This window comes from Mustela nivalis (genome assembly GCF_964662115.1).
Source record: "Mustela nivalis genome assembly, chromosome: 13".
Taxonomy (NCBI): domain Eukaryota; kingdom Metazoa; phylum Chordata; class Mammalia; order Carnivora; family Mustelidae; genus Mustela; species Mustela nivalis.
The window spans coordinates 58,175,987-58,203,315 of record NC_139032.1 but is presented as its reverse complement, the minus strand read 5'-3'; the positions used below and the strand labels follow the sequence as shown (position 1 = coordinate 58,203,315).

At 38.6% G+C, this 27,329-nt stretch overlaps 1 protein-coding gene across 1 annotated transcript in view; it reads right to left on the bottom strand.

Moving 5' to 3' along the window:
- The window catches only part of LOC309846081 (phospholipid-transporting ATPase FetA-like), a 110,732-nt gene that overhangs the window by 30,617 nt on the left and 52,786 nt on the right, over positions 1–27,329 (bottom strand). Inside the window, exons 5-13 of the mRNA XM_082694730.1 lie at positions 24,655–24,768; positions 23,628–23,726; positions 21,996–22,057; positions 16,786–16,858; positions 16,343–16,413; positions 15,178–15,260; positions 13,326–13,484; positions 10,783–10,871; positions 420–616 (exon numbers count right to left, since the gene is read on the bottom strand). Coding sequence (XP_082550856.1) covers positions 420–616; positions 10,783–10,871; positions 13,326–13,484; positions 15,178–15,260; positions 16,343–16,413; positions 16,786–16,858; positions 21,996–22,057; positions 23,628–23,726; positions 24,655–24,768 — 947 coding nt within the window. The remainder of the gene's footprint in view (positions 1–419; positions 617–10,782; positions 10,872–13,325; positions 13,485–15,177; positions 15,261–16,342; positions 16,414–16,785; positions 16,859–21,995; positions 22,058–23,627; positions 23,727–24,654; positions 24,769–27,329) is intronic.

The window sequence follows — 27,329 nt, the reverse complement described above, 5'->3', positions numbered from 1 at the left end:
TTTTTAACACTTGGATAAGAAGTTTGGCAGTTTCTTATCTTTTTTTTTTAAATTATTAAGATTTATTTATTTGAGAGAGAGAGAGAAAGAGAAGCACAAGCAGAAGGGGGCCAGGGAGAGGAAGAGAATCCCAAGGTTACTCCACATTGAGTGTGGAGCCAGATGTGGGGTTCAATTTCAGGACCCTGAAATCATAACCTGAGCTGAAACCATGTTGGTCTTTTAACTTACTGCGCCACCCAGGCACCCCATTTCTAGACATTTCTCAGAGTGTTTTGTACACTGGGCACTGTGGGAAGGAAACAGTTAAAGAGCACACAATCTATGTTATCTAAACATTCACAGTCTATTTGGTAAGTTAAGCAGGAAGTAAAAGTCAGTTTCTCCCCCTATAACACAAAGTGGTCAAAAAAGCCTACCTGACATAAAGGGAAATGGGCACCATAGTGTTGAGAATAATGAAATAGGACCAGAATGTGAGGATGGCAGAGACAAATGATGAAGACACATATTCTTCCCATGGTAGAAAATCCTGGAAGTAGTAGCCTTTCTTGTTCTCCCAAATGCCATGCCCAATTGCTAGGATAAAACACATGCCACCTAAAAACAGGAAAATCTGAAAAATCAAAAAAAGAATTAACATTTCGTCCAAGACATATGCTGATTTAGACCTACCTTTTGGAGACTTATCTCTCAACCATCTTCTCTCTCTTCCTGGAGGTGAGGGCGGCCCTATAGTTCATAGGCTCTAACCAGTACTACCCAGAATAGAAAAAAAAAAAAAAAAAGCCCAGCAGGAGGCATCTTTGGGACTTTGAAGGGAAATAAAAGTAACTAAACTAGGGGAGCTTGGGTGGCTCAGTCGTTAAGCATCTGCCTTCATCTCAGGTCATGATCCCAGGATCTGCTGGGTGGGAAGCCTGCTTTTCCATTTCCCACTCCCCTGCTTGTATTCCCTGTCTCACTGTGTCTCTCTCTGTCAAATAAATAAATAAAATCTTTAAAAAAGTAATTAAACTATATTAAACACTTATTAAATATCAGCAACTGTGCTGAGTACTTTATGTATATTATTTAATTTAATATTTATAAAACCTCTTTTTTAGTAATAGATAAGGAACTTGATATTAAAAACAGAAAAGTGTTTTTCCTAAAGTCACTTTGCTGCTAACTAGCATGGAACCCAATGTGGGGCTCAATCTCATGACCCTGAGATCATGACCTGAGCCAAAACCAAGAGTCAACTGTTTAACTGACTGCACCATCCAGATGCCCCTAAAGATAATACCTTCTTACCCAAGATCATGGTTCCAAATTAGCTCAATCTGCCATCAGGTTGAGAGAGAAAAGGGTATAGAGGGACAAGGAAGCAAAAAAGACAAATTTGAGAATGATGTTTAGAAAAGAAGTCTGGGAAGAGGAGATAATCTTCCTGAAGTCATTTTTCAAGGCCAGATTACCCTGGTACCAAAGCCAGACAAGGACACTACAAGAGAAAAAAACAATAAGCCAATATCTTTGATGAATATAGATTCAAAACTTCTCAACAAAATACTAGCAAACCAAAGTAAACAACACATTTAAAGGATCAAACATTGTGATCAATTGGGATTTAGACACTAATGAAAGAAAGAGAAGATACAAATAAACATAAAGATATTCTATGTTCACGGACTGGAACAATAAACATTGTTAAATTCTATACTACCCAAAGCTATCTATAGAGTCAATGGAACGCCTATCAAGATTCCAATGGCATGGGGCGCCTGGGTGGCTCAGTGGGTTAAGCCGCTGCCTTCGGCTCAGGTCATGATCTCAGAGTCCTGGGATCGAGTCCCGCATCGGGCTCTCTGCTCAGCGGAGAGCCTGCTTCCCTCTCTCTCTCTCTGCCTGCCTCTCCATCTACTTGTGATTTCTCTCTGTCAAATAAATAAATAAAATCTTAAAAAAAAAAAAAAAAAAAAAAAAAAGATTCCAATGGCATTTTTTCCCACAAATATAGAAAAATTAATCCTAAAATTTCTATAGAACCCTAAAAAACTGTGAATGGCCAAAGTAATCTTAAGAAAGAAAACTAAGCTAGATGCATCACATGTCCTCATTTCAGACTATATTACAAAGCTATATTAATCAAATCAGTATGGGTGCCTCAGTTGGTTAAGCAGCTACCTTTGGCTCGTGTCATGATCCCAGTGTCCGGATCAACCCCCACATCGGGCTCTTTGCTCAGTGGGAAGCCTGCTTCTCCCCTGCCTGCTGCTGTCTCTGCTTGTAGCTTGCTCTCCACCACCCCGCCGTATCACATCAATAAAAGCTTAAAACAAAAAACAAAAACAACGTATGATACTCTGGCATAAACACCAATGGAACAGAGTCAAGAGTCCAGAAATAAACCCATGCACATAAGGCCAACTGATACTGGATAAGGGAGGCAAGAAAGCTCAATGGAGAAAAGACAGACCCTTCAATAAATGGTGCTCAAAAAACTAGATAATCATATGTAAAAGGGTAAAACTGGACCCCTATCTTATACCTCTCATAAAAATTTACTCAAAATGGATTAAAGGCTTAAATGTAAGACCTGAAGCCATAAAATTCCTAGAGAAAAAGCTCTCCTGACAGCAGTCTGGCAATGATTTTATGGATGTGACAACCAAAAGCACAAGCAACAAAAGCAAAAATGAGTAAGTGCGATTACATCAAATTAAAGTCTTCTACACAACAAAAGAAATGATTGACAAATAAAAAGGCAATCTATGGAGTGAAAGAAGATATTTGCAAATTGTGTATCTGATAAGAGGTTAATATTCAAAATACATATGGAAGTCATGTAACTCAACAGCAAATAGCAAAAAAGCAAATAATTCGATTAAATAAAGGGCAAAGGACCTAAATAGATAAGAGGTTTATTTTTTAATTAAAATTTCTTTTAAGATTTTATTTGTTTATTTGCGAGAGAGAGAGTATGCACACACAAGTGAGGAGGGGTGAGGAGCAGAGGGAGAAGGAGAAGCAGACTTCCTACTGAGCAGAGAGCTGTACATGGGGCTCCATCCCAGGACCCTGAGACCATGACCTGAGCTGAAGGTAGGCATTTAACCGACTGAGCCATCTAGGCACCCCAATAATAGGTTTCAAATATTTGTTTCGTATTTAGATTTCAAATGCCCAAAAGGTATGTGAAAAGATACTCACATCACTAATTATCAGGGAAATGCAAATCAAAACCACAATGAGATGTCACCTTAGAAATGCTATAATCAAAGAATGTTAGAATGGCTGTAATAAAAAAAAAAAAAAGAGAGATAACACGTACTGGGGGGATATACACTGTTGATGGGAATGTAAATTGGTACAGCCGTTATGAAAACAGTTTGGATGCTCCTGAGAAAATTAAAACTAGAACTACCATACGCCCTAGTAATTCCACTTCTGAGTATATATCCAAAGGATATTAAATTACTATCTTGAGGAGTTATCTGTATCCCCATGTTCACTGTGCCATTATTTACAAAAGCCGAGACATGGAAATCACCTAAGTGTCTACTGACAGATGAACAGACAAAGAAAAGGTGTTACAAACACACACACACACACACACACACACACACACAGAGGAGTATTAGTCAACCATAAAAAAGAAGAAAATTCTGCTATTTGTGACAACATGGATGAACTTTGATGGCAGTATGCTAAGTGAAATAAGTCAGAGAAAGATAAATACTCTGATACTCTATATGTGGAATTTAAAACAAAAACAAAGTCCCATAAAAACAGACAGCAGATTGGTGGTTGCTAGGGGCTAAGGGTAGGTGAGGAGGAGTGGGGTGAAGGTGGTAAAAGACCACAAAGTTCCAGTATAAGATATTTAAGTTCTGGAGATGTAATGAACAGCATGGTGACTAGGCCTAACAATCCTGTATTGTATATTTGAAAGTTGCTGAGAGAGTAGATCTTAAAAGCTCTTACCAACAAACTAACAAACAAAAGAATTATACCTCTGTGAGGTATGAATGTGTTAACTATCCTTAGTGTGGTAATTACTTCACTATATATTTGACATATGCATATATCAAATCACTGTATGGTACACCTTAAACTCATACAGCATTACATGCCAATTATATCTTAAAATATATGTATATATGTTCTTTTTTGACAGCTTCTTTGGCTCAGCATAATTTTTTTTTATTTTGAAATTTATTTATGTTTTTGCATCTACTGATAGTTCATTTATTTTTATTGCTGAGTAGCCTTCTATTGTATGGATATTGCACAATTTGTTTCCTAATTTGTTAGACATTTGAGTTTTCCCAGTTTATGGCTATTGCAAAGAGCTGTGCCAAACATGTGTGCACAAGATTTTACATGGATATATGCTTTTATTTCCTTAGTAAATATCTAGAATTGGACTTGCTGGATCCTACAGTAAATTTATATTTAACTTTTTAGGAAACTGCTAAATGCTTTCCAAAGTTGTACAATTTTACATTCCACTTACGTTAGATGCCCACATACCTTTAGAGCAGACAGATATGATGTTACTGTTGAACCATTTCTAAGTCTGCTCAATGATCTTCATACCTGTGCACTTTGTCACAAAGTGTAACTAGCTCAAAGCAACACATTCCCACTGCTAGATGGCTGGAGTTCTCATCTTTGAGTTGCTGATGGGAAAAGTACTTGTTTTTGAGGGGAAAGTCTTTGAAGACAAGTGTATAAAACGCAGAAGGAGTAGGTCTAACTGAGACCATTCTCAGAAAATGAGATTTTAAAAAACTTTCTATTATGAAAAATTTCAAATATATATTAAGTTATATAAATGGTATAATGAATACCTATGTACCCAACAACTATCAATTCATTGCTAGTCTTACTTCATTTAAACTTCCTCTTCCCCTTTTCTTAAAAAAAATTTTTTTAATGATTTTATTTATTTATTTGACAGAGATCACAGTAGGCAGAGAGGCAGGCAGAGAGAGATGGTGGAGAGAAGCAGGCTCCCCGCTGAGAGAGAACAGAGAGCCCGATGCGGGACTCGATCCCAGGACCCTGAGATCATGACCTGAGCCGAAGGCAGAGGCTTAACCGACTGAGCCACCCAGGTACCCTCCTCTTCCCCTTTTATGCAAATTTCTCACATTATATAATTTTATCTGTTTAATATATACCTTTAAAGGATATTATTTAAACACATAATCACAATACTTTTATCACTTAAAAATTAAAAGTAAATCCTTAGTGTCATTCAATATTTGAGATTTTAGTGTTGAATGAGTAATGGGATGGGGGAGAACCAAAGAGAGGAAGACTGAAAAAAAAAATTAAAACCTGCTTTTATTTCTAGTCAAACGCAGATTCATACTGAGTAGCTGAGCTCTTTGTGATGGTCTCTCTGGAGCTATAAAACCGTTTCTTCTCAATCTTATTCCTATTTTTTTCTCCTTCTTTTCAATGTGAACTCAAGGCTATCCTCATTATTCAGATCAAACCTCAATGATGAATTCTATTGGTCCCACCTTCCTTTTTGGATAATCTATGTGGCCAGCATTAAATTTGAGTCCATATTTGGCACTATTTCATCAGCTCCAGTGGGAGAGAAAATGGGGAAGGTAAAAGAATAAATTATTATTTATAAATAGAGATTTATTTATAATTTATTTTTTTGTTATAAATTATTAAATTAATTATTTCTTTCAAAGCTGTGGGAAAATATTACAGAGGAACTTCAACCTGCTCATCTCTGTTGCCTGGATAACTGAGAATTACCCATGATTTCTAGTGATGTGCCCTGCCTCTACTGTGAGACCATGAGTCCCCCAGGACCAGATCTTTCTGCTCAGATTAAGCCACCAGAAAGGAAAATTACCTCTATGAGACCAAATTCCATAGGGCAGAGCTTCCCCCTCAGTGTGAGGCCTGTAGGGGCAGGGCACAGTCTGCTCTTTCCTCATTCCCAAAACTTTTCTTGCTATCCCAAGGCTTTCTAAGCCCTTGCAGATGTTCTATGTCTCTTATTGTGATGGAGTTTATTGGTATGTAGTCTCTAACACTTCATCTTGCTTCTTTTCTATAGTTAGAAACAAATAAGTAATTGGTTGTGACTACAAACCCCAGGTTATTTGTTTATTATCAGAGCCAGTCAGATCCAAGAAGAGCAGACAGCATTCCATTTCACAAAAAGTAGTACCAGTAAACGCTCAGAGATACTCAATTTTGTCACTGTTGACAAAACTAACAGAGTACTACTAAGGATGTCCCTGTCACAGGGGAGCTCCCAGGTTTCACAGGCAGCTGTAAACAAAAACTATTCCTTGGTCCTTTGACCTTCACATCTGCACTTTTCATTGTTCCTCCCCCAAAATATATCCTAGATGTCTGGCACCACTCAAATTTCAAACACTGCTTCTTTACTCAATAGACACACTCCTACTTAATAGAGTGGGGTTTAGAAAGCAGTGTCACTGTCACTGGGGAGAGAGAGGGGATCAAACTCCAGCTCAGTTGGGGCTCATCAGGAAGCAATTTTGCTAAATATGCTTTTTGTATCTGCCAGATTTTCCCCTAAGAAACATTGCCAAAAATGAAGAAAATGAAGTGTTTAAACCAGGTAAGATTTGTGCTGCAGCTTCAAGAACTGAGAGTGCATTACATCTAATTACATTAACAATCTCCTGGCAATAAATACCATCTAAACAAAACTACAGTGCTGACAAGAACCTAGGTAATTCAAAAACATTTCCTCATTTAGCAACCATTCAAAAGGTATTTCCTGAGCATTATTTTGGCACTTCCAAGAATATAGAGATGAATATGACCTAATTTCTAACTTAGAGTTCATAATTTGGTAGCTCAGATACTCATTCATTTTTTTCATGAACTCAACAAAGAATAGTAAAGCTCTGTTATGTATCAGGCATAGTTCTAGGGACTAAAGATGAAGTAGTAAAAACAAAACAAAAAAAAGGACAATGTCTTTACTCTCAAAGAGTTTACACTGCTATGGAGATAGGTGACCAAGAGATAGGAAGTTAAAAAAAATTAACTAGTGCTAAGTGCTATGATGAAAATAAAACAGGTTAACAGAATAAAGAAGGTCTTGGTGGGAGTGACTACTTTAGACAGAAAAGAGGCTTCTTTGAAAAGGTAACATGGAACTATGAACAAGAAGCAAGCCATGCAAAGATCTGGGGCAGGCCTTGACAGCAAGGGTAAAAGTCTTAAGATAGTAACGGGTTTGTTTTTTCACTTGATTTGTAGTTTTCCTGGGTATAGATTTCTGGGTCAAAATAACTTTCATTAAGATCTTAGAAGGGATGATCCTACTAATTTCTAGGACCCAGTTGTATGAGTAGGAAATCTGGTACCAACCTAATTCTCAATTTTTGGTTGGCATCTTATTCTTATCCTTGTGAAGATTTTGAGGGACTTCTCTATACCTTTGAAGCTCTAAGATTCAGGATGCTTATTGGACACTTTAGATCTGAAACTCATATCCTTTTGAATTTTAGGAAATATTTTTCTATTATTTCTTGACAATGTTGTCCCCTCCATTTTCTCTTCCTGTTACTCCTGGTAGATGAATTTGGGGGCTACTGGTTTGGCTTTCTATTAAAAAGAAGTATTTATCTAATACATTTTATCTTTTTATTAGAGAGTTCTTTGACTCTTTATTTCAGTCCTTTTATTGGCTTTTTAAAATTTCAGCTATTTTTACTTCTCGAAATTCTTTTCTATTGCTCTTAGATTGCTTTTTTCTTTTTCCATTTTTTAGCAACCCTATTCTTCTTTATTTATGCAATTGTGTCTTCTAAGAATAGTAATAAGAGTTTTTGGAAGTTCTTTTCTTTTTTTTCTGAATTGTGTCTTTTCTGGGGTCAGTTATTCCATTTGTTCCTCCTTATCCTTTTCTTTTGTGTTCCTGGTTTCCTTATAGTCTACTTACAAATATGAGTAAAAGAGCAGTTTAATCGTTATTGGTTGGCTTAGTTTCTTTTGGTTAATTTTGTTTCCCCAGTAGGCCACTCTCCTGAATGGGAACATGGAAGCATGTGTTTTGTGTAGGTAGGCAGGAAGTGTTATTGACGGAGCTCACCTTCAGGTGCACAAGGAACATGCAAGCACATTTAAGCCCCATAACTACCTACCTACCTGCCTGCCTACATGAATTACGATATTTATTTATTTGAGAGAGAACAAGAGAGTGGTGCACATGTGTTGGGGAGGAGCAAAGGGAGAGAAAGAGAATCCCAAACAGATTCCCTGCTAGGTGAGAAGCCTGCTGCAGAGCTTGATCCCAGGATCCATGAGATCATGACCTGAGCCAAAATCACAACCAACTGAACCACCCAGGTACCCTGCCCCTTGAATTTAAAGTAAAATGAGTTTTACTCTAAAGTAATGTGATACCCATATTAGAAGCATTAGTGCTCTGAGAAAGGTTGTAAATTTCCTTAGAAAGCAGTTCTCTTGTCTGAGACTGGAAGGCAAATACATTTGTTATTGCTATATACATGCTACAGGGGTGGCAGGGTGGTACAGAGGATCAATTGTTGCCCATGTTGTTTTATGGGCAGTTTTAAAATTAACTATCTCAATCATTATCCCACCTACCACTTCTGTTCTCCATACCTGCTGATGCGAGCTTGGAGCTATTACCAAGTTCTATCAAGAAGAATGCATTTGCACTGAAGCTTTTAATACTCTGGTTTATCTATCAGTATCATCGATCTAGTTTCTGCCTTCCAAAAACTCAACACCTTGGGTCTGCTGATAGTTCATCTCCTGTCAGGGCTGTTAGGTATTTACTTCGCATTTGTACTTCTTTACAGTCATTTCATTAAGCTTCTCAATGTTCTTCTTAAACTGGATGCCCAAAACTGGACGCAGTAGCCCAGATAATATTTCATACTTTCTGAAGGAAAGGTTGCATGAACGACCATAGAAATATAGGAATTTATAGCAACTACTCTGCCAGCTTAGCTGCCCCCAGCATTTCCACTGACTCTCTGTTGCCTCTATTTTGTGAGAACCTGAGCAGAGAACTACATTCTCTCTCTCTGGAGACCCTCACCGCAGGTACCTCAATACTCCTGCTCTAATCTGCACTGGAGTTCTCTAGGCTTGCTATTCACCTATCTTCCTAGGACTCCCTTTCACTTGTCCCCATGTTTTCGGGCTTCTACAATCTTTCTTCTTCGTTTACTTTCTTGTTTTGCTTAAGTATACTACATACTAGGAGCTTCCTAAGAGGAGAGACATGATGAATGAATAAAATTTTTTGAGGTTTTACAATATGGATATTTCTTTATACTTGAATTTTATCAACAGTTTCCCTAGATTTAGAATTACAGGTTACAAGTAATTTTCTCACACACCTTTGAAGGCATTGAGATTTATCTTCTGCTGTTGCTGTTGAGAAGGTTAATGGTATTCTAATTTTTGATCCTTGTATATGACCGTTTATTCTTCTCCAGAAGCTTATGGGGTTTGCTTTTTAGTTTTAAAATTTCTTCATATGTGACTATCTGCCTTTTAAACAGGACTTGTCCCTCTAACAGATGTCAAGTATTGTCACTCACCTTCAGATAGGTAAATAAGTAGGTGAACCTTCCTGGGCCTATGGGAGACATCTTGTTTTGAAAATATTTTAGTCTAGGCTAAATGACCTAACTTAGTACCTAAAAATACATGTTCCTAATACTGTCAGAGGCGTATTTACCTATGTCATCTTCCTGAATTCTCAAATGTGATTGTCTTCCTCATCAAGAAAACAAGAAATGTCATTTTGTTTCAATTGCTGCAAGCTATGCAGACAGTAGAAAGAAAAAGAGTATATACTAGCTTCTGGTCTCAAAGCTGAATGAACTTTCCTAATTGTCTTAAACCCCATTTACTAAATCCAGAAGATTTAGGGGAAAAAAACAGTGATATTTCCCATAATTAATAAGGGAGAAGAGGCAGTTTATAATTCAGATATTAATGAGAGATATAGAGAAAGAAAAGACATTTTTGAATTTCCAGTCTAAGCAATAGAGTAAAAATAAAAATGAAAAGTCATTAAATTAAGTAGAGGCACCACCGAAATTGCTGTTATTGCAAACAAGTCTATATCTAATAAGAATGAAGGTAACTTGTATAGGGTAGCACAGAAATAAATCTTTAATTTAAGTTTCTGTTACCAAAGCTATTATTGTCTGTTGAGTGTTGTTCAAATTTCATTTCTTAGCAGCAGAATCTATTTTCCAACTGAAATTTTACAGAGCAGATAAATATCAAGCTGCTCTTCTTGAAGTACAATATCAGGATGAGGGGGCCAGAACAAAATTCACTTGATCTTTTCAATCCTCCCTAGGACAGACCTTAGACTCCTCTAAGGAAACAGTTTGAAAATCATCTTGTGTTAAGTAAGGTGTTCTAGTAGTCTAAGTAAAGTTTTCTTAAAGTGCTCATAAGTAATACAGGCTATGAGGAGATAAAAATGTGTCAGTGTCTAAAGCAGGGTCCTTGATCCATTCCAGAATCACTAATCAGAGCATGAAATCTTAAACAAATTGTGACTGTCGTCTACAACAGAGGTGTAAACTAGAGAGAGACTCCCTTGTCAACCAGCTCTGTTCTTTCCTGCTTCTGGCATTAGGAAATAGCATACCCAAAACTGCTTGAGTTTTTCAAACAACTAAAGTTAGTGGGAAATGCCAGCTACTGCCATGGAAGGAAGGAAAGCATGTCTATTTGTAAAGAAGCCAAAAAAAAAAAAAAAAAAAAAAGTCTTTAACTTACCCAGAGCACGAGGACATTTAAGAGATGGTCCATGTGTGTCCGCTTAAAGGTAGACTTTCCACAGTTCTGCATTAATTTGGTGTCTGGTCCTAAGTGAAACAGGGAGACCAGCTCTTAGAATCATTGAATATCTCAGAGGATTGAAAATGGATTGAAATATACACTTATGATCACCCAATCAAACCTCTCACCAATGGCAGGGGATAATATAGGTCTGGAGAAAGGCTTGCAGTTGGTGCCAATAACTAAAAAAATGCACATTTTGTTTCTAAGGATTATCCCAACTATTTCTGCAAGCACATCAATGTTGACCCCCTTTTTTTTTTTTTTGCAGCACCTTAGTCTAATCTTCCATAGATGGTTTAAGTCAGAATAGGAGCCCCAGGGTTTTTTTTTTTTTGTTTTGTTTTTTAAGTTTTAATTTCAATTCCAATAACTTAACAAGCAGTGTTATATTAATTTCAGGTGTACAATACAGTAATTCAACACCAGAAGCCACAAACGTATCATCATCATCGTCTGGTTTATTTAGCTTAGAAAAGAGATTTTTTGATAAGGAGCTTTCCACCTTATTTTGACGAAACCCTCTACTGGGCCAGGCTCTATTTCAAGTTTCTAATTGGGAAAGGAAGAACAGAAAAGGCAATGGCAGTGATTTCTTCTGAGGTGGAAGCTTTTCTGGGGCTGAGAAAGACTGTATTTCTTCACAACAGGCAGATGGTAAGTAGAAGTAAAGAGTTTTAGTGACCAGTGGGACTACAGTTGGGTATTACTGACCAGAAATATGGCTGTACATAAAATGTAAGAGGTTTGGAAGAAAGTATAAGCAGCAATTTCTCTGGTTTTTACCACCTGATTGTTATTTTTACATGTACTCTAATGAAGGAATTTCATTAATGTTTATAGATGAGGGAGCTTGAACTTCCCTAATAATGTGGGCAGACACTGAGAATACAGGGCATAAGCTAAGGCATTTCATGAAGGGCCTGAAGTCATGAGGAGTTTGTCTCAGAGGCTGGAAGCTACAAGGGACAGGATCTTCCAAGGGTCTTTAGAAAGAATGACCCTACCTCATGTTTCAAGAAGGATGTGGAGATCACGGTAGAACCTGGGAATCATGTAGAAGGAACAGCAACTAAATCCTGAACTTCAAGATGTTCTTCTTTTTTTTTTCTTTTTTTTTTTTTTAAAAGATTTTCTTTATTTATTTGACAGAGACAGAGAGAGAGAAATCACAAGTAGGCAGAGAAGCAGGCAGAAGGGGAGGGAGAAGCAGGCCCCCTGCTGAACAGAGAGCCTGATGCAGGGCTTGATCCCAGGACCCCAAGATCATGACCTGAGCCAAAGGCAGAGGCCCAACCCACTGAGCCACCCAGGCACCCCTTCAAGATGTTCTTAAGTGGTATCAGTTCTCCTTTGCTCTCAGTTTCCCAAAGCTCCAAGAGACTTTTCACTAACATTTAAACGAAGAGTTAATTTCTGGTTTGCGCTAAATTTGTGCTTGTTGGCAGCCTCACTGCCATTGCTTTAGAGAGAAACCCTTTGCTGAAAAAATGAGTTTTTTCTGAATGGCGATGTGTAGGAGTAGCTGCTGAAGTACAGTGAAGAAAATAAGTGTACGTCAAATCTTTTGAGTTTGGAGTTAGTCACCCTAGAAGCTGTCACTATAACTCAAGAACTAATGAAAAAAGTTCCACCAAGGCCTCCCTAGAATCTCAAGCTTCTCTCTAGGGTTTGGATCTCATTATTTTCTGTAAAAGTGAGACATCTAAGATCCCCCTGTCTAAGGGTGAATTCTTTAGAAGGGGAGCTATGAATTGAATATTCACCATGGTAAATCTTCCTTGATGCTTTCTTCAGTGTTCCCCATCCTTTAACTATGGTTGTCGTCATCAATGCCCATTGTCACCAATGCCCATCATCCCTAAGGGCACAGTGTGGCGCAGAAACTTCCTCCATCTTTCCAAACACATTAAAATCCACCAAAAACCCTTCACCAGGTATAAGGGATTATGGTTCTAAATGACATCTGAGGAGGGGCCACTGCTAATGATTCACATGTGCCTTTTCTGTGGCTTGAATCCTCACATTTTGTATTCTTCTCCATAGTGAGCACCATGTGTATTCTCTCCTGGGAGTAATCCACATATATATACTCTTCTTTCATATGTTCCCCTCTCACATGGTAATTCCATGTGTACTCTTTCATACCTGTGTCCAGATATGATTAGAAAGACTCATAAGTGCCTTATGGTATTAGAACACAAAGACTTCCTTTAAAAAGGCAGAGCTGATAATGTTGGCAGCTCATTTCTTGGCGGGGGAATGTATTTTTTTTTTTCTTTTTCTAAGAAGAAAGGTTTTTCTTAAATATTCCATCCTCTTGTCTACCCATTTATCTACCTCCCTTTCTGTTTGTCTCAAAGCCATGGTGTATGTACATCTGAGTCCCATATTTACATCCTGGAAACTGATGTTCATAAATTGATCATGAATGGAGTATAGCAGGTTGGGAGTCTGACTATGACTCTCAGGAGACGTACCAGTGTAAATCACCAAGCCATAGCACCAATCTGTATTCCTGATGATGCAGCCTCGGAGTAGCAGCTTGTCATGGTCCAGGGTGTAGTTTTTTCCCTTAAAAGTCAGTATTCCTGTGAATTTGTCCAACTTGTTATTGGGAGACTCACACCTTACTTTTCCTGAAGAAAAATGAAGGAGTAAGAGTCCAGGCTCTGTAATCTTAGGCCTTTCCTAACAGTAGGTTTAACAAAAAAGAGGAAAGAATACCTCTCTTTCAAAATACATACACATCTTTTCCTATCCTCTCTCAGCTGCTGCCCACTTCTCACCAGCTTCCTTTAGAAAGGCAGACAAAGATTTCTGGGCACCAAAGAAGAGTAATTCTGTATGGGACATGGGTCATCCAAAGAGAGAAAACCCCACATGATACCTTATCACCATCAGTACTGACAGATCATATGATCTCTGAATCTGAAGAAATTAAAAACTACTTAAAGCAAATGTAGTATTTTTATCAAAGTGGAAATAATTTTTTTTTCCTGATTACTAAAGTAATATATGTCTTTTGTAAATACATATACAATACTAAGGAGGAGAAAGGAGAAAGTAAAATTGCCTGGAGATAAGTGCTATTAATCTTTTGAAGTACATCCTTCCAAGTTTCCTATAGATGTACTTGTAAACATATATGCTTCCAAAAACAAGCTTATGTTATTTATTTATTTAAGATTTTATTTTTTTACTTGACAGACAGAGATCACAAGTAGGCAGAGAGACAGGCAGAGAGAGAGACAGAGGAGGAAGCAGGCTCCCTGCTGAGCAGAGAGCCTGATGTGGGGCTCAATCCCAGGAACCTAAGATCTTGACCTGGGCTGAAGGCAGAGGCTTTAACCCACTCAATCCCAGGACCCTGAAATCATGAACTGGGCTGAAGGCAGAGGCTTTAACCCACTGAGCCACCTAGGCGCCCCAATAAGCTTACGTTATATACACTATGCAGAGTTGACTTTAATAGTATTTTTTTCACTTAATGATATGTTCTGAATATTTTTTCCATGTAAAAAATATCAACTTGCACAGGAAAACAACATGTGTTGGAGAGGTTGTGGAGAAAGGGGAACCCTCTTACACTGTTGGTGGGAATGTAAGTTGGTGCAGTCTCTTTGGAGAACAGTATGGAGATTCTTATTTTTATTAAAAATAGAACTTCCCTATGACCCTGCCATTGCACTCCTGGGTATTTACCCCAAAGATACAGATGTAGTGAAAAGAAGGGCCATCTGTATCCCAATGTTTATAGCAGCAATGGCCATGGTTGCCAAACTGTGGAAAGAACCAAGATGCCCTTCAAGAGATGAATGGATAAGGAAGATGAAGTATTATGCCTCCATCAGAAAGGACGAATACTCAACTTTTGTAGCAACATGGACGGGACTGGAAGAGATTATGCTGAGTGAAATAAGTCAAGCAGAGAGAGTCAATTATCATATGGTTTCACTTATTTGTGGAGCATAACAAAAAGCATGGAAGACATGGGGAGTTAGAGAGAAGGGGGTTGGGGTAAATTGGAAGGGGAGGTGAATCATGAGAGACTATGGACTCTGAAAAACAATCTGAGGGGTTTGAAGTGGCGGGGGGGGTGGGAGGTCGGGGTACCAGGTGGTGGGTATTATAGAGGGCACGGATTGCATGGAGCACTGGGTGTGGTGAAAAAATAATGATACTGTTATGCTTAAAATAAATAAATGAAAAAAAATATCAACTTGCATATTGTTCTTAGTAAGTTATGAAGTTAGTTAAGTTACTGTACTTTATTTAACTAGTCCTCTACTGATAAACATGTTGGGGGGGCAAACCTACTTCCTAACTCACCATCAAAAGAAGACAGCAGCCCCAGGTTATCTTCCAAGTTACTGGTAACTGAGATGGACTGCTTCACTTTCAGGTTGGTTTCACTAAAGCAAATGGCACAGAGTCACCAGAGCACAGGACACATGCACAACAGCAGCAGGGGTCCAGTTTCTCCTACTTCGTCATGGGATTTTAGAATATAGATACTGCCAGTAAAGCTTGGATTACAGGTTTGAGCTGTAAGAGTCACATCTACTGTTCTCTCTCAAGGTCAGTATTGAGGTAGATGGCTCCACAAGGAAGCCAAGTGTTAGCCCACTCAGTCCCCTCTCCCTGCTCTCATTCCCTGCAACACACCACCTCTACTTCAACCAATCCATGAAATCTTCTCGGTCAGGTGCTCTTGATCAAGCTGAAGAGACATCACAAAACAACGTGAAGGTGGCACCTGCTCCCTTCAAGAATAAGGAGCAGGTCTTGGTAAGACTGCTGCACACATTTCCAAGTAAACATACTCTTCACTTCATAAATAGTTATAGGACACATGAAGGAATCCCAGTTAACCATTTGTTGATACAGGAATTGCATAGAGACAGAAACAAAAATGGAAGCCACATTTCAAAAACCTTGTGAGCACCAAGAGGAATAGTTTTAAGAATGCAATCGATAGAAAACCCTATAGGACAAGCTCTCTGAAGATGGCCTCTATCTTCCTAAGACCTTAGCTTTTGCATGTTAATTAATCTCTACCTTAAATCCTTTATAGAACACGGTATTTTATCAGTAAATAATTGCCCCCATGCTCATCCTCCCCACCCCCTTAACTCCCACTGGAAACTTCGGAACTCTTAAAAAAAATTCTGAAATTTTACAGTTCTATTCACCTCTTTCCTATCACTCAGCATTACTGAATATAGCCAGAGTGTCTCCAGTTTAGAGATTGAGAATATAGAGTTTATTTGTTCAGATTCTGCACCCAGTGGATGCTTGATTATTGCTGTTAAGAGCTCAGTCTTAGACTTGAGGTCCCAAGGACCTGGCCTCCTCTTTTCGCTTATCTGGATATTTCTAGCATCTTTGGCACTTCCATCTGAGAATAAAATTCATTCTCTGCATCATGCTCTCCCTCAGTGAGATATTAAGGTGGCTCAGTTGTCTTAAATGACTATCAGGAAGGAACACTTACCCATCCAGTTCTGCTGTTTCTATATATGTCAGACCATAGGGCTCACTGCTAGAGAGTAATAGCACATCAGCCTGTGGTCAGAAAAGTCAGAGAAGGTAAGGAAAGCAGGAAGGCAGACTTTTAATATTACAGTGTAACAAAAGCAATTACCTCATGAACAGATATTCATCCTAAAAATTTTATAGATACTTGGTTTGTTCTCTTTGTCTAGGACCCACTGCTGCTACCACACACAGCCCCTCCTGAAACAAGTCATTCTTTATCTGTAGCTATGGTGAGAGACAGACAGAAACGGGCTTCTTACCACAGGAACTGTTAATCTCTGGATGCAAAGTGAGGCAGACAGAGGTCACCAAAAGCAGGGGCCACAGCAGTGCTAAAAGGGTTCCTTTGTACTCACTCAAGTCAAAAAAGAAAAAGCCACAGCCCAAAGAGGTACTCACCGTGACAGGCTGATTATTTTTTAGTTTTATTATATCTCCCACTTGAATATTCATCCATTTGTCTTCCTTTATCCTGTAAGAAAATGGGCCCTGAATGCCTGCTCTGAGAATTTCTCCACGGTTCTGCTTTGACAATCAAGAAAAGAAATAAAAAAGAGAAAGAAAAAAGCTGAGATGAAGTCAAGACTTATAGGAGAACCAAACTGGTTTGTGATGAATCCTTGCTATAATCAAGAATGGGACCCATTTCTCTTGATTTCAGGTTATAATGATTTTCTAAAACTCTATGGCACTTGTAGTCATATGCACACATAATTATTCTTTCACTAAAAGGAATGTGCATATTGTAAATATGTATATATGCATACGGTAAAAAATAGTTCAACTAATACAGAAGTATATAAAAGGAAAAAATCTCCTCTCTCCCCTGATTTTCGTTCTGCTTTTCAAGGTAGCAACTGCAATTTTTTTTTTTAAGATTTTATTTATTTATTTGACAGAGAGAAATCACAAGTAGACAGAGAGGCAGGCAGAGAGAGAGAGGGAAACAGGCTCCCTGCTGAGCAGAGAGCCCTATGCGGGACTCGATCCCAGGACCCTGAGATCATGACCCGAGCCGAAGGCAGCGGCTTAACCCACTGAGCCACCCAGGCGCCCGCAACTGCAATTTTTGTATTCCTTTCTAGAAAATATCAATCCAGTAATACAACATATACATTTAAAAGTTACACACTAGATACATAATTTGCTATACTTTGCATTTTTTATGTCTTGCAGAGCACTTATAGAAGATGTGCCTCACTATTTTTTTTGGCTATTTTTGATAAAAATGTATTCTATCATACAGCTGTACCAATTTTATTTACTTATGTTAAAATTGGATTGTTTTATTTTTTATTATTTTTTAAAGATTTCATTTATTTATTTGACATACAGAGAGAGGAATCACAAGTAGGCAGAGAGGCAGGCAAAGAGAGAGGGGGAAGCAGGCTCTCTGCTGAGCAGAGCCCGATGCGGAACTCCATCCCAGGACGCTGAGATCATGACCTGAGCCGAAGGCAGAGGCTTAACCCACTGAGCCACCCAGGAGCCCTATTTTTTAAAAAAAATTTTTAAAGATTTTATTTATTTATTTGACAGAGAGAGAGATCAGGAGAGGGAACACAAGCAGGGGGAGTGGGAGAGGGAGAAGTAGGCCTCCCACTGAGCAGGGAGCCTGATGTGGACCCTGGGATCATGACCTGAGCTGAAAGCAGCTGCTTAACAACTGACACACCCAGGCGCCCCTGGATTACTTTTAAAAAAAAAATTCAAGTTAGTTAACATACAGTGTATTATTCATTTCAGGGTAGAGTTTAGTGATTCATCAGTTGCATATAATGCTCAGGGCTCATTATATCAAGTTTCCTTAAAATTGGATTATTTTTGACCCCTCAAATCCTCACTTCCTACAAAAGGCAGATGGCAGTAGGAGCAGATTCTACGGTAGTAACTGCTCTCTCCCCTTCCCCTTTTTTTTTTTTTTTTTTAATTTATTTATTTGTCAGAGAGAGAGGGAGAGAGAGCGAGCACAGGCAGACAGAATGGCAGGCAGAGGCAGAGGGAGAAGCAGGCTCCCTGCCAAGCAAGGAGCCCGATGTGGGACTCGATCCCAGGACGCTGGGATCATGACCCGAGCCGAAGGCAGCTGCCTAACCAACTGAGCCACCCAGGCGTCCCTCCCCTTCCCTTTTTTGTATCTCAATTTCCCTAAATGCATAGAGGCCTTAAATCTGAGAAAGAACTAAGAAAGATAGACATAGTGCCATGAGCATTTTGGAAATATGAGCTATCTCTTTGCAACAATTTTGTTATGCTAAGCACCCAAAGATGTGGCAAAGAGAAGGCATACCTGAATGCCATTGCTTGTTTCACCTTCAAATGAAGCCTTGTTATCTGTAGGCATGACATAAATCACAACTTTGCCAGACACACAAAGGCATGGGTTTTCTCAGAATGCCTTTTCTGGGAAGATAGCTTCTTTAAGAAGGGCCAAACTTCTTTTATCCAAAAAAAAAAAAAAAAAAATCTTTTATATAAATTCACTCTTTCTTTTAGACAATTTTCTTCCAGTTCCTGGGTTACATTTCTTTAAATCTTTTTACAAATTCAATTTTCTCTGCCTGTTATTATTTTTAATAAGATTATTTATTTATTTTTGTGGGGGAAGGGCAGAGGGAGAGGGAGAGAACGTTTTATGCACTCTCACAACCCTGAGACCGTGAACAGAGCCAAAACCAAGAGCTGGAGGCCCAACCAACTTTGCCACCCCTCCCTGCATGATACAATACAAATGTAAGACTTTGTTGTAAAACCACTATTTATACATCCTCCTTCCCTCGGTTTCAAGTGTCATCTTTACACAGATAAAATCCTATACCTTTACTTATTTTTGTTACTAATTTTCGAATCTGCTTTATAGTTTTGTAAGGGAGTAGCTACAAGACTTGCAGAAAAACATCTGAATAGCTGTTTTGCTTTGTTTTGATGCCACATTCACTTTTGCTAGTTCTCTGGTATTCTATCTGCCATGATTTTCACCAGTAAAATGTGGCAAGAAGAGCTACACCATTTGGGCTTCTCCAAAAGATTTAACAGCTTATATTTTATTACATAGGAGCTTCAAACTATTACCATTTTTTCCCCTGGACATTATAACAATCATGTGTCCCAAATTTAGGAGAAGGAAAGATACTGCCTTCTGGTTTAAAATATTAAATCCTGTTATGCCATAAGAATACTTTCCGGGCATTGCATTCTAACTTTTGGTTTAGAAAACACAACCCGAGAGCTAGAGAAGGCAGGGGTTTGACTCCAGAGGAGACCATTCACATTACAGTCTCTTTTTTTGGTGAATGGTACCTCCTGAAGTTCTGTGACATAATGGTACCTTTTCTACTACCAGCATTTAGAATGCTAGATATGCTAAGGCAAACATTCTTTCAAAAGTAAGGCTACGCTTATCACAAAGTAAGGAACCAGGAGAAACAAAACGTTACAAAACAAGGATCTCAAATCCAAAAGTCAGCATGTTCTAAAGCTGTTCTTGCTCTGAGTAAAGAAAGGAATCGCCAATCTTAATAATTAGTGACTTGAATTTTAATTTAGCCCACTGAGGGACAGGACATGAAGCCTTAGGATCTTGAGAGGCAATGAGTTGGAACTAAGAACCCCTCATAAAGCCAGGACTCTGAAAGGGCAACACCTCTAGGGAAAGGGTAGTCTAAAAAAAAAATCAAACCACTGGCAAGAAAGTTTGTCTGTCTTACTCTGGAGGGTTGAGCGTCAGACAGTAGAGAACTCCCCCCTTAAGAATGTATAGCCTAATGAGGTATGGGATTCAAATTTATAACTCCTCAAATTGGTCTTAGTAGGTGATATCCTTGAGTTATGTGGCAGAAGCAAACACATAACCCTCAAAAGGGATACAACCTCAACTCAGAAGATTTAGAATTCTTATAAAGAAAATTCCACTAATGATGTGCTTGTAACCAAAATTATTGAGAAATGAAAATGGCAGAAATCACAACTTGCAAAACAGACAAATTTTTCAATAGCAGTTCTATTCAAAACTATGTATTCTAGAAAAAGAAAGCCACTTTCTGGAATACAGACTGTTTGAACAACCATCTTCACTGAGTGTTCAATTAAACACTGGCTTGTAAAGTCTAACCAGGGCCCTACTCGTGGCCTCCCACCCTAAAACCACTCTATGACAGGTTCTTTTTAGTCTTTCTTTTAGTCTTCTTTTTTTTTTTTTTTTAAGATTTTATTTATTTATTCGACACAGAGAGAGACAGGAAGAGAGGGAACACAAGCAGGGGAAGTGGGAGAGGGAGAAGCAGGCTTCCTGCTGAGCAGGGAGCCCAATGCAGGGTTGGATCCCAGGACCTGGGGGATCACGACCTGAGTGGAAGGCATACACTTAATGATTGAGCACCCAGGTGTCCCTCCAACAGTCTTTCAAAACCCAAGTTCTCAAACTACTTGAGGAGTTCATTTGACTAAATCCATTTGGTCAGTAATTCCCTAGCCCTGAAAATTTCTAAGACACTGAGTTTTTGTCTTTTCTTTTTTTTTCTTTTTATTTCCTTTCTTTCTTTCTTTCAAATTTTCTTTTTAATCACAACTGACTTTTCTGGTGGTGTCTTATGAGAGGCTTCAACAGACCAAAACACTTGAGGAAATAATCCACCAGGAATAAGAATGAGCTGTAACAATAAATAACAGGATTAGATACCCAAGGACTTCATGTAGAAGAATTATGTGATTAAAACTACAGCTCCTGGGGGTTCTATAGGGCCACTGTGAACAAAGACTGGACTGCAATTTTGAAATTCTTCATAATACAATCATGTTACTGCACATACTTGTCATTTTTTCCTGTTTTACAATCTCTATTTGTTGAATTCTTCCCATTCCTTAAGGCCTAGCACAGACATTAGCTCTTCTAGAAAGTCTTCCTTGATTCTTTTAACCAGGTATGATTCCTCATTTTTATTAATTCTTATAATTTTTTGTATCTTTTATGATAGTCTCCATATTTTGTTTTATGTAGGAATTATGTCTGCCTTTGTATATTCCTGACAAAGTAAATTGCTTAAATTTTGTAGGACATCATAAAATATAAACACAGACTCATTGACAACACTTTAGACGGTTACCACCAAACACCACAGCAATAGCGTCAACACCAATACTTTCTTTATTTTTATTATTTTTTTTTAGCCAATACTTTCTTTAGATTGTTAATGAAGATATGACCTGATCAAACGTTTTATATAGTATAATGGCCAATAAGCCATGCCAGAATCTAATGATGTTCTAAAGACACATATCTCCATGCTGACAACTACATTAATAATAATCACTTGTATGTCATAAATTGTTAATTACTTTAATATATATTATTTCATTTTCATTTTTGCAACATCCTCCAAGGTACAGAATTTTATTTTCCTTTATAGATAAGAAATATGAGGCTCAGAGAGATCTGAGGTCACACAGCAAATTCAGTGTATGCTAGATCTAGAAACAAATTCTTATGTTCAACCTTAGGTTCTTTTCACTGTTCTGAATTACCTTTCCAAAGTACCCAACACCATCAAGCTTTAGCAAAGACAACCCTTTCCCAGAACTGAGCTACCTAAACTGGTTTCCCTATGACTTACCTGCCATTCATCACCACCAGAACAGAACGGTTGTTGACGTGATTGTCATTTTGGTGCCTTTTCTAAAATGACACAAGAAAATGTTCAGGAAATAGGCATAGAGCAAACTGCATGTAGAAGGTTAGTATTCTGAAATACTACCCAAGGTAATACTCCTTATTTATAATTTTCCTTTAACTCCCAAGCCTTTCTATCATTAAAACCAGGGTAAGAGGTTGATTGTCTCAGAGAAGCTGGGAAAGAAGGTCAGAAAAAGAAGAGAAAAGATAAGAGACAAAATCTTGGCTTTAAATATCAAAAGTCAAATTGGGGGAATGAGAACAAGCATCTTAGTTAAAGCCACAGAGGAGAGAATGAAAAATGAAGGACAGGACCAGAGTCCCTGTGAACACCTTGGTAGGAGCAGGGAAAAGTTAAGAATTCTCAAGCATACCTCCACTACAGTCAACACACAGAAGCTTCTACAGGAGATGCACTAAGGAAAGAGCAACAGAGGTCTTCTATTCAAAAACCAAATAGAAGTGTATGTCCTGATGCTCACATGAATCTTCTACTTCCAGGTGAGATCACTCCCTGGGAAAAAGGCAGGATTATGAATAGGGGAGGGAGAATCTTGAATTTGTCAGCATGCTTATGCTAAAAAAAGTAAATTCTAACCCAGAAGTAACTGGGTTACCTTGAATTGGCAAATTTAGTGTTCAGCTCTCATTAAAAAGGTTTGGAATGGTGGGGTGGTAGTTGTGAGATATACTGAGTTTAGCTGTAGAGAAATAAAGTCACATTTTGTACATCTGAGTTTTGACTAAAATTTCAACTACTACATGGCTAATTATGGATTTAAATGAGTTGCAAAGTTAAAAAGCTAGAGTAACATCAAGCTCACAAACTTTGGTCTAAAAATCTATCCTGGCAAAATCAGAAGGACTCTCTTAGGGAAGCTGGAGTTAGGTCAAGAGGTCTGACTTCCCAAATCCCACTAGCAGGCTTGGTACTGGGGCTTCACTCTCACCGTTCTATGCCAGGCCTGCTGTAAGACGCAAAAACGATGCCAAGCAGCTCACTGTGAGCCAGTTTCTCCCTCCAAGACCAGGAAAGGAATTGGCCTCTGTTTATGTCCTAAGGCGTTCTAAACCCAAAGGGTTCCTAGCTGTATATACCGTACAGAAGTGAAAGTTGGAATGGGAAGTAGGGAGAGCTAGAGAAGAGAAGGGGAATGTGGAAATGGGGGGAGAAAACTAAGAACAGAACAAAGAGGGAGGAGGGGACAGAGGGAGGAAGGGAACAGGAATAAAAAAAAGAGAGAAGGAGGAAGATGAGCACAAATTTGAAGAAAGCCAAGTGAGGGAAGAGGTGGGTTATTAGAAAGGAGCTGGAAGAAATCCTGAAAGCGGGCTAAATGGTGGCAGAGGAAGACAAAGGTCTTGCACTGCCATTTTCTGGCCATGCATAGACCACCAATCTTGAGGCTAAGGGAATTACATTTTCTTCTGGGATGGATAAGAAAGCAAGGAAAGGAAACATCTCTTTCCATACAGTGCTTCTTCCTTGCACTAGGTAATTCTGGGAAGCCTTTTTTGACCCCCAACCCAACTAGGTACAGTGAAGGACTAGGAGCCCCAAAAGCCACTTCACCACATCATCGATGGCATCCTTCACTGCTGTTATGGATAGCACCACCATCAGGGGTATCACAGTCGTGTACCACACCAAGGGGGAGATCTGGGGAATCAACTGTGAGAGGGAAAAGGAAGAAACTTGGTTCAGAAAGCTTAAAGGACAATATATTTCTTACCAGCACCAGCCACCCCCAAACTCTTTTACTTCCACAGGTTCATAATAGATTCAGTGATCCTAGCTGCTTTCCACTGTTTTGGAAATATAAGTATTATAAGTAAATATATAATATAGATATAAATATTTTGTAAACATCACCAAGAAAAAAAAAAAAAAGAGGGAAAAAAATCACCAAGAAAGGACAATAGGAGATAGTAAGTTGCCAGCTATCTGTCCCCAAATCCACTCCAATAGTCTTTTTATTTATGTATGTATGTATTTATTTATTTATTTATTTATCCCCCCACTACAATAGTCTTGATGGGCTATTTCTCCTCTGATGATGAAGGTTCCGGTGAGAGGTAAGGGGAACTGGGAGAGAAGAGTGGACACTGGAAAACCACATTCCCTCCTTTATCCCTCAACATAAGTGGAAAAGAGACAATCTGTTCCTCTCTCCCAATTTGGTCCAGAACTGCCCTACTTCCTCGCCCTGTGGTGGTACTTGTATGCTCTAAACCATTCTCTTTCTCAGAATTCCTGCATGTTAACTTTCTGTCAGGGAGGCTGGGAATGAATAAGAAATGGAGTTGTAGTTGTGGTCGGGGTGAAGAGTCTGTGACCTCCTGTGGTCAAGCTGAATTGTGGCCATGCAGGCATGGTGAGGGAGCTCTCCTTCCTTGGGATTCAGTGACCTTGTGTCCTTCCTTTTGTAGAGATTTATTCCATCCCACCTAATCCTGACCACAGGTTTTTTGTGATTGCCCAGACTTTTGCCTGTTATTTAAAGAGACGTTTCTCAGTTTAGGGAAAAGGACTGATTACGTAACCAGATCCCAGAGACAGTGATAAAATGCTCTGTGGAAAAGATCCCAAAAGCCAATACCTGTAGGAATAGCAAAATGAGGAAATATGCATTTGCAAGTCTCTGGAATTGTTCAAACAGGTTCAGGGGCAAGAAGTTAAAGACACTGTATCTTGAGGTCTTGATGGTATTGTTCTGTGAGTAAAAGAAAACAAGCACAATTAGAGGAACAAAAGACCCCACCTCCCAGTTTTAACAAAAAGCACCAAGACCACTCCCTGAAACAGAAAAAGCCTCTGTTCTTCTACCATGGGGTGAGGGGGAGGGAGGGAAGAAGTGTTTGTCTCCCACTTTTCGTGGAGACCTAGAGAATGCAAAGAAGGCAAGTCTGATCAATATGGGAACTTTTTGAGGCATGGAATTCTTTGTTTATTGATGTTATTAATAATAATGATGGGGAGCCTAGGTGGCTCAGTGGGTTAAGCCTCTGCCTTTGGCTCAGGTCATGATCCCGGGTCCTGGGATGGAGCCCCACATCAGGCTCTCTGCTCAGCAGGGAGCCTGCTTCCCCCTTCCCCTCTGCCTGCCTCTCTGCCTACTTGTGATCTATCAAATAAATAAATAAAATCTTAAAAAAAAAAAAGAAAAAAATGATAATAAAATCAACAATAAAAGCTTACATTTATTGAATACTTACTACATGCAAGGCACTGTTCTACGCATTTTATATGTAGCAGCTTATTTATTCCTCACAATAACCCTATGAGGAGAGGACTGTATGATCACTATGATCACTTTTTGAGGATGAGGAAATTGAGGCACTGAGGTTATATGCCAAAGATCACAAAATCAGTTGCAGAGTTGGGACTGTGCTATCCTCTGAGCCCCAGTTCACTTGTATAACTATCCAAATGCCTTCTTTTCATAGATTCAGACATCCTTCAGTGTCATCTTACCTCACCCACCAGTTCTTCTCAGCCCTAAATAGTAGGCAACTCTGCCATTTGTATTAGCTCTACTCCAAAGCTCTCAAATAAGTTTTTCTAAGCCTGGCAAATTCAGTTTGGTGTACCTTTATGTACTGTTTTCAATGCTGAAGGATATAAGGTGCCAAAAGCAAATTACTCTTTCAAGTTGAGCCCACTGAAGGTGTTCCCATACTGATCCCTGTCAGCATTGGGAAGTCACTTGCCTTTTAACTGTCCTGACAGCCTGAATAGTTTTGGTTTACATGTGAGTTAGGATTTTGCTGAGTGAAAATGGGAACTTGCTACCTCTTTAATTCTGATTTCAAGATGTTGACAGGACCATCTTACTTTCTACCTTTGGGTCTTCGACCATTTGACTTAAGAGGTCAGAGCTTGAATATAAGAGCTCAAGAAAAGCAAAAGAATAATAATTTTAACCAAACAATTTCCTAAAGATAAGCTTCTCCCCTACCTCCTCCATCTAGAAGGCCAAAACAAGAGAAAAAATCCACATGCAGTCCTGGAGTATAAATATTGCTCAAGTATGAAGAATTTTGCTGGACTCTGCCTTGGGAAAGCATCAGAAACCTTCTCTTGGAAAACAAAAACCATTCAGTCCTAAGTCTAAAACTTGCCCAGGAAGGCTAGATAGGCTCTTTGGTCAAGACGTGTCTTTCTATTTTCCTAAGGAACAGAAGCTAGTAATAGAGCTTAGGAGTTTAGAGATCCAAGTTACAATTAAGATTTCCTTGGTGTTTTTCTCTATGATTTTCCAGTTTGTAATCAATCAAACACTATAGATTTCTCAAGGCTTCTTCTGTTCATAGCCCTATTCTGGGCTATACTAGTAGAGGCTAAAAAAAATTAAATATCTATCCCAAAGAAGCTCATAGGTCTGTCTTGAATGAAGTTCTAACTAAATGATCTCTATTAGCCATTCTAACCCTGAGAAAATGTTCTTCTAACATAGAAATAGATTTCTTTGATCATGAGATACTCTAATAAATTTTTTAGTGTCTAAGTACAGAAAGTTCTGAAACTTGGAACCAAAGACCTTTTCTGATCTTCAGCCTTACTGAAGTAGCAAGCCTTCACTACTGATTGTCCATTTGATTTTATAGCTAATTATCATATTTCAGGTTTCTACCCACTTGGTAGCATTTGTTTAGTAAACAAAGACAAAAGCCTTGCAGATTCTATATCAAGACAGAAATATCAGTATTTCTTTACTAACTTGGCAACCAGAGTGTTCTGTTCTACGTCAAACCAGAAGGAATATCTAAAGAATGTAGAACATCTGTTTAACTATGAATTTCTTCGGTGTTCAGTTCTTTTTTGGCAGAGGTGACAAAATTTAAGCATGATAGAGGTGGTGGATTTTGGTTTGGGCTGTTTACTTAGGTAGTAAAACCTGACTGTTGGCTAAATGAGGGAATAGAGGAGAACATAAGGCCAAGGCCACAATGGGAATTAGAAGTTAGAGGCTGAGAAGAAGAAAAGGAATATGACTGGAAAAGAGTAGAGAACAGGAAAAAAATCAGTAATTTGCCATGGATATGAAATGGTTATTAAATACATAAGAAAAGTTATTTATTCAGTAAATTTATCAAATGCCATTTTATGTGCCAAATATTGTGAGGCAAACTGTGGATACAGAGATGAATGAAACTTGTACTCTTTCCTCAAGAAGCAATAGTGTCTTGCAGAAAGAGAGACAGTATTATTCACAACTATGTCTAACTCCCACAAGTACCATGTAAGGCGAATTAGGCCCTTTTCACAGATGAG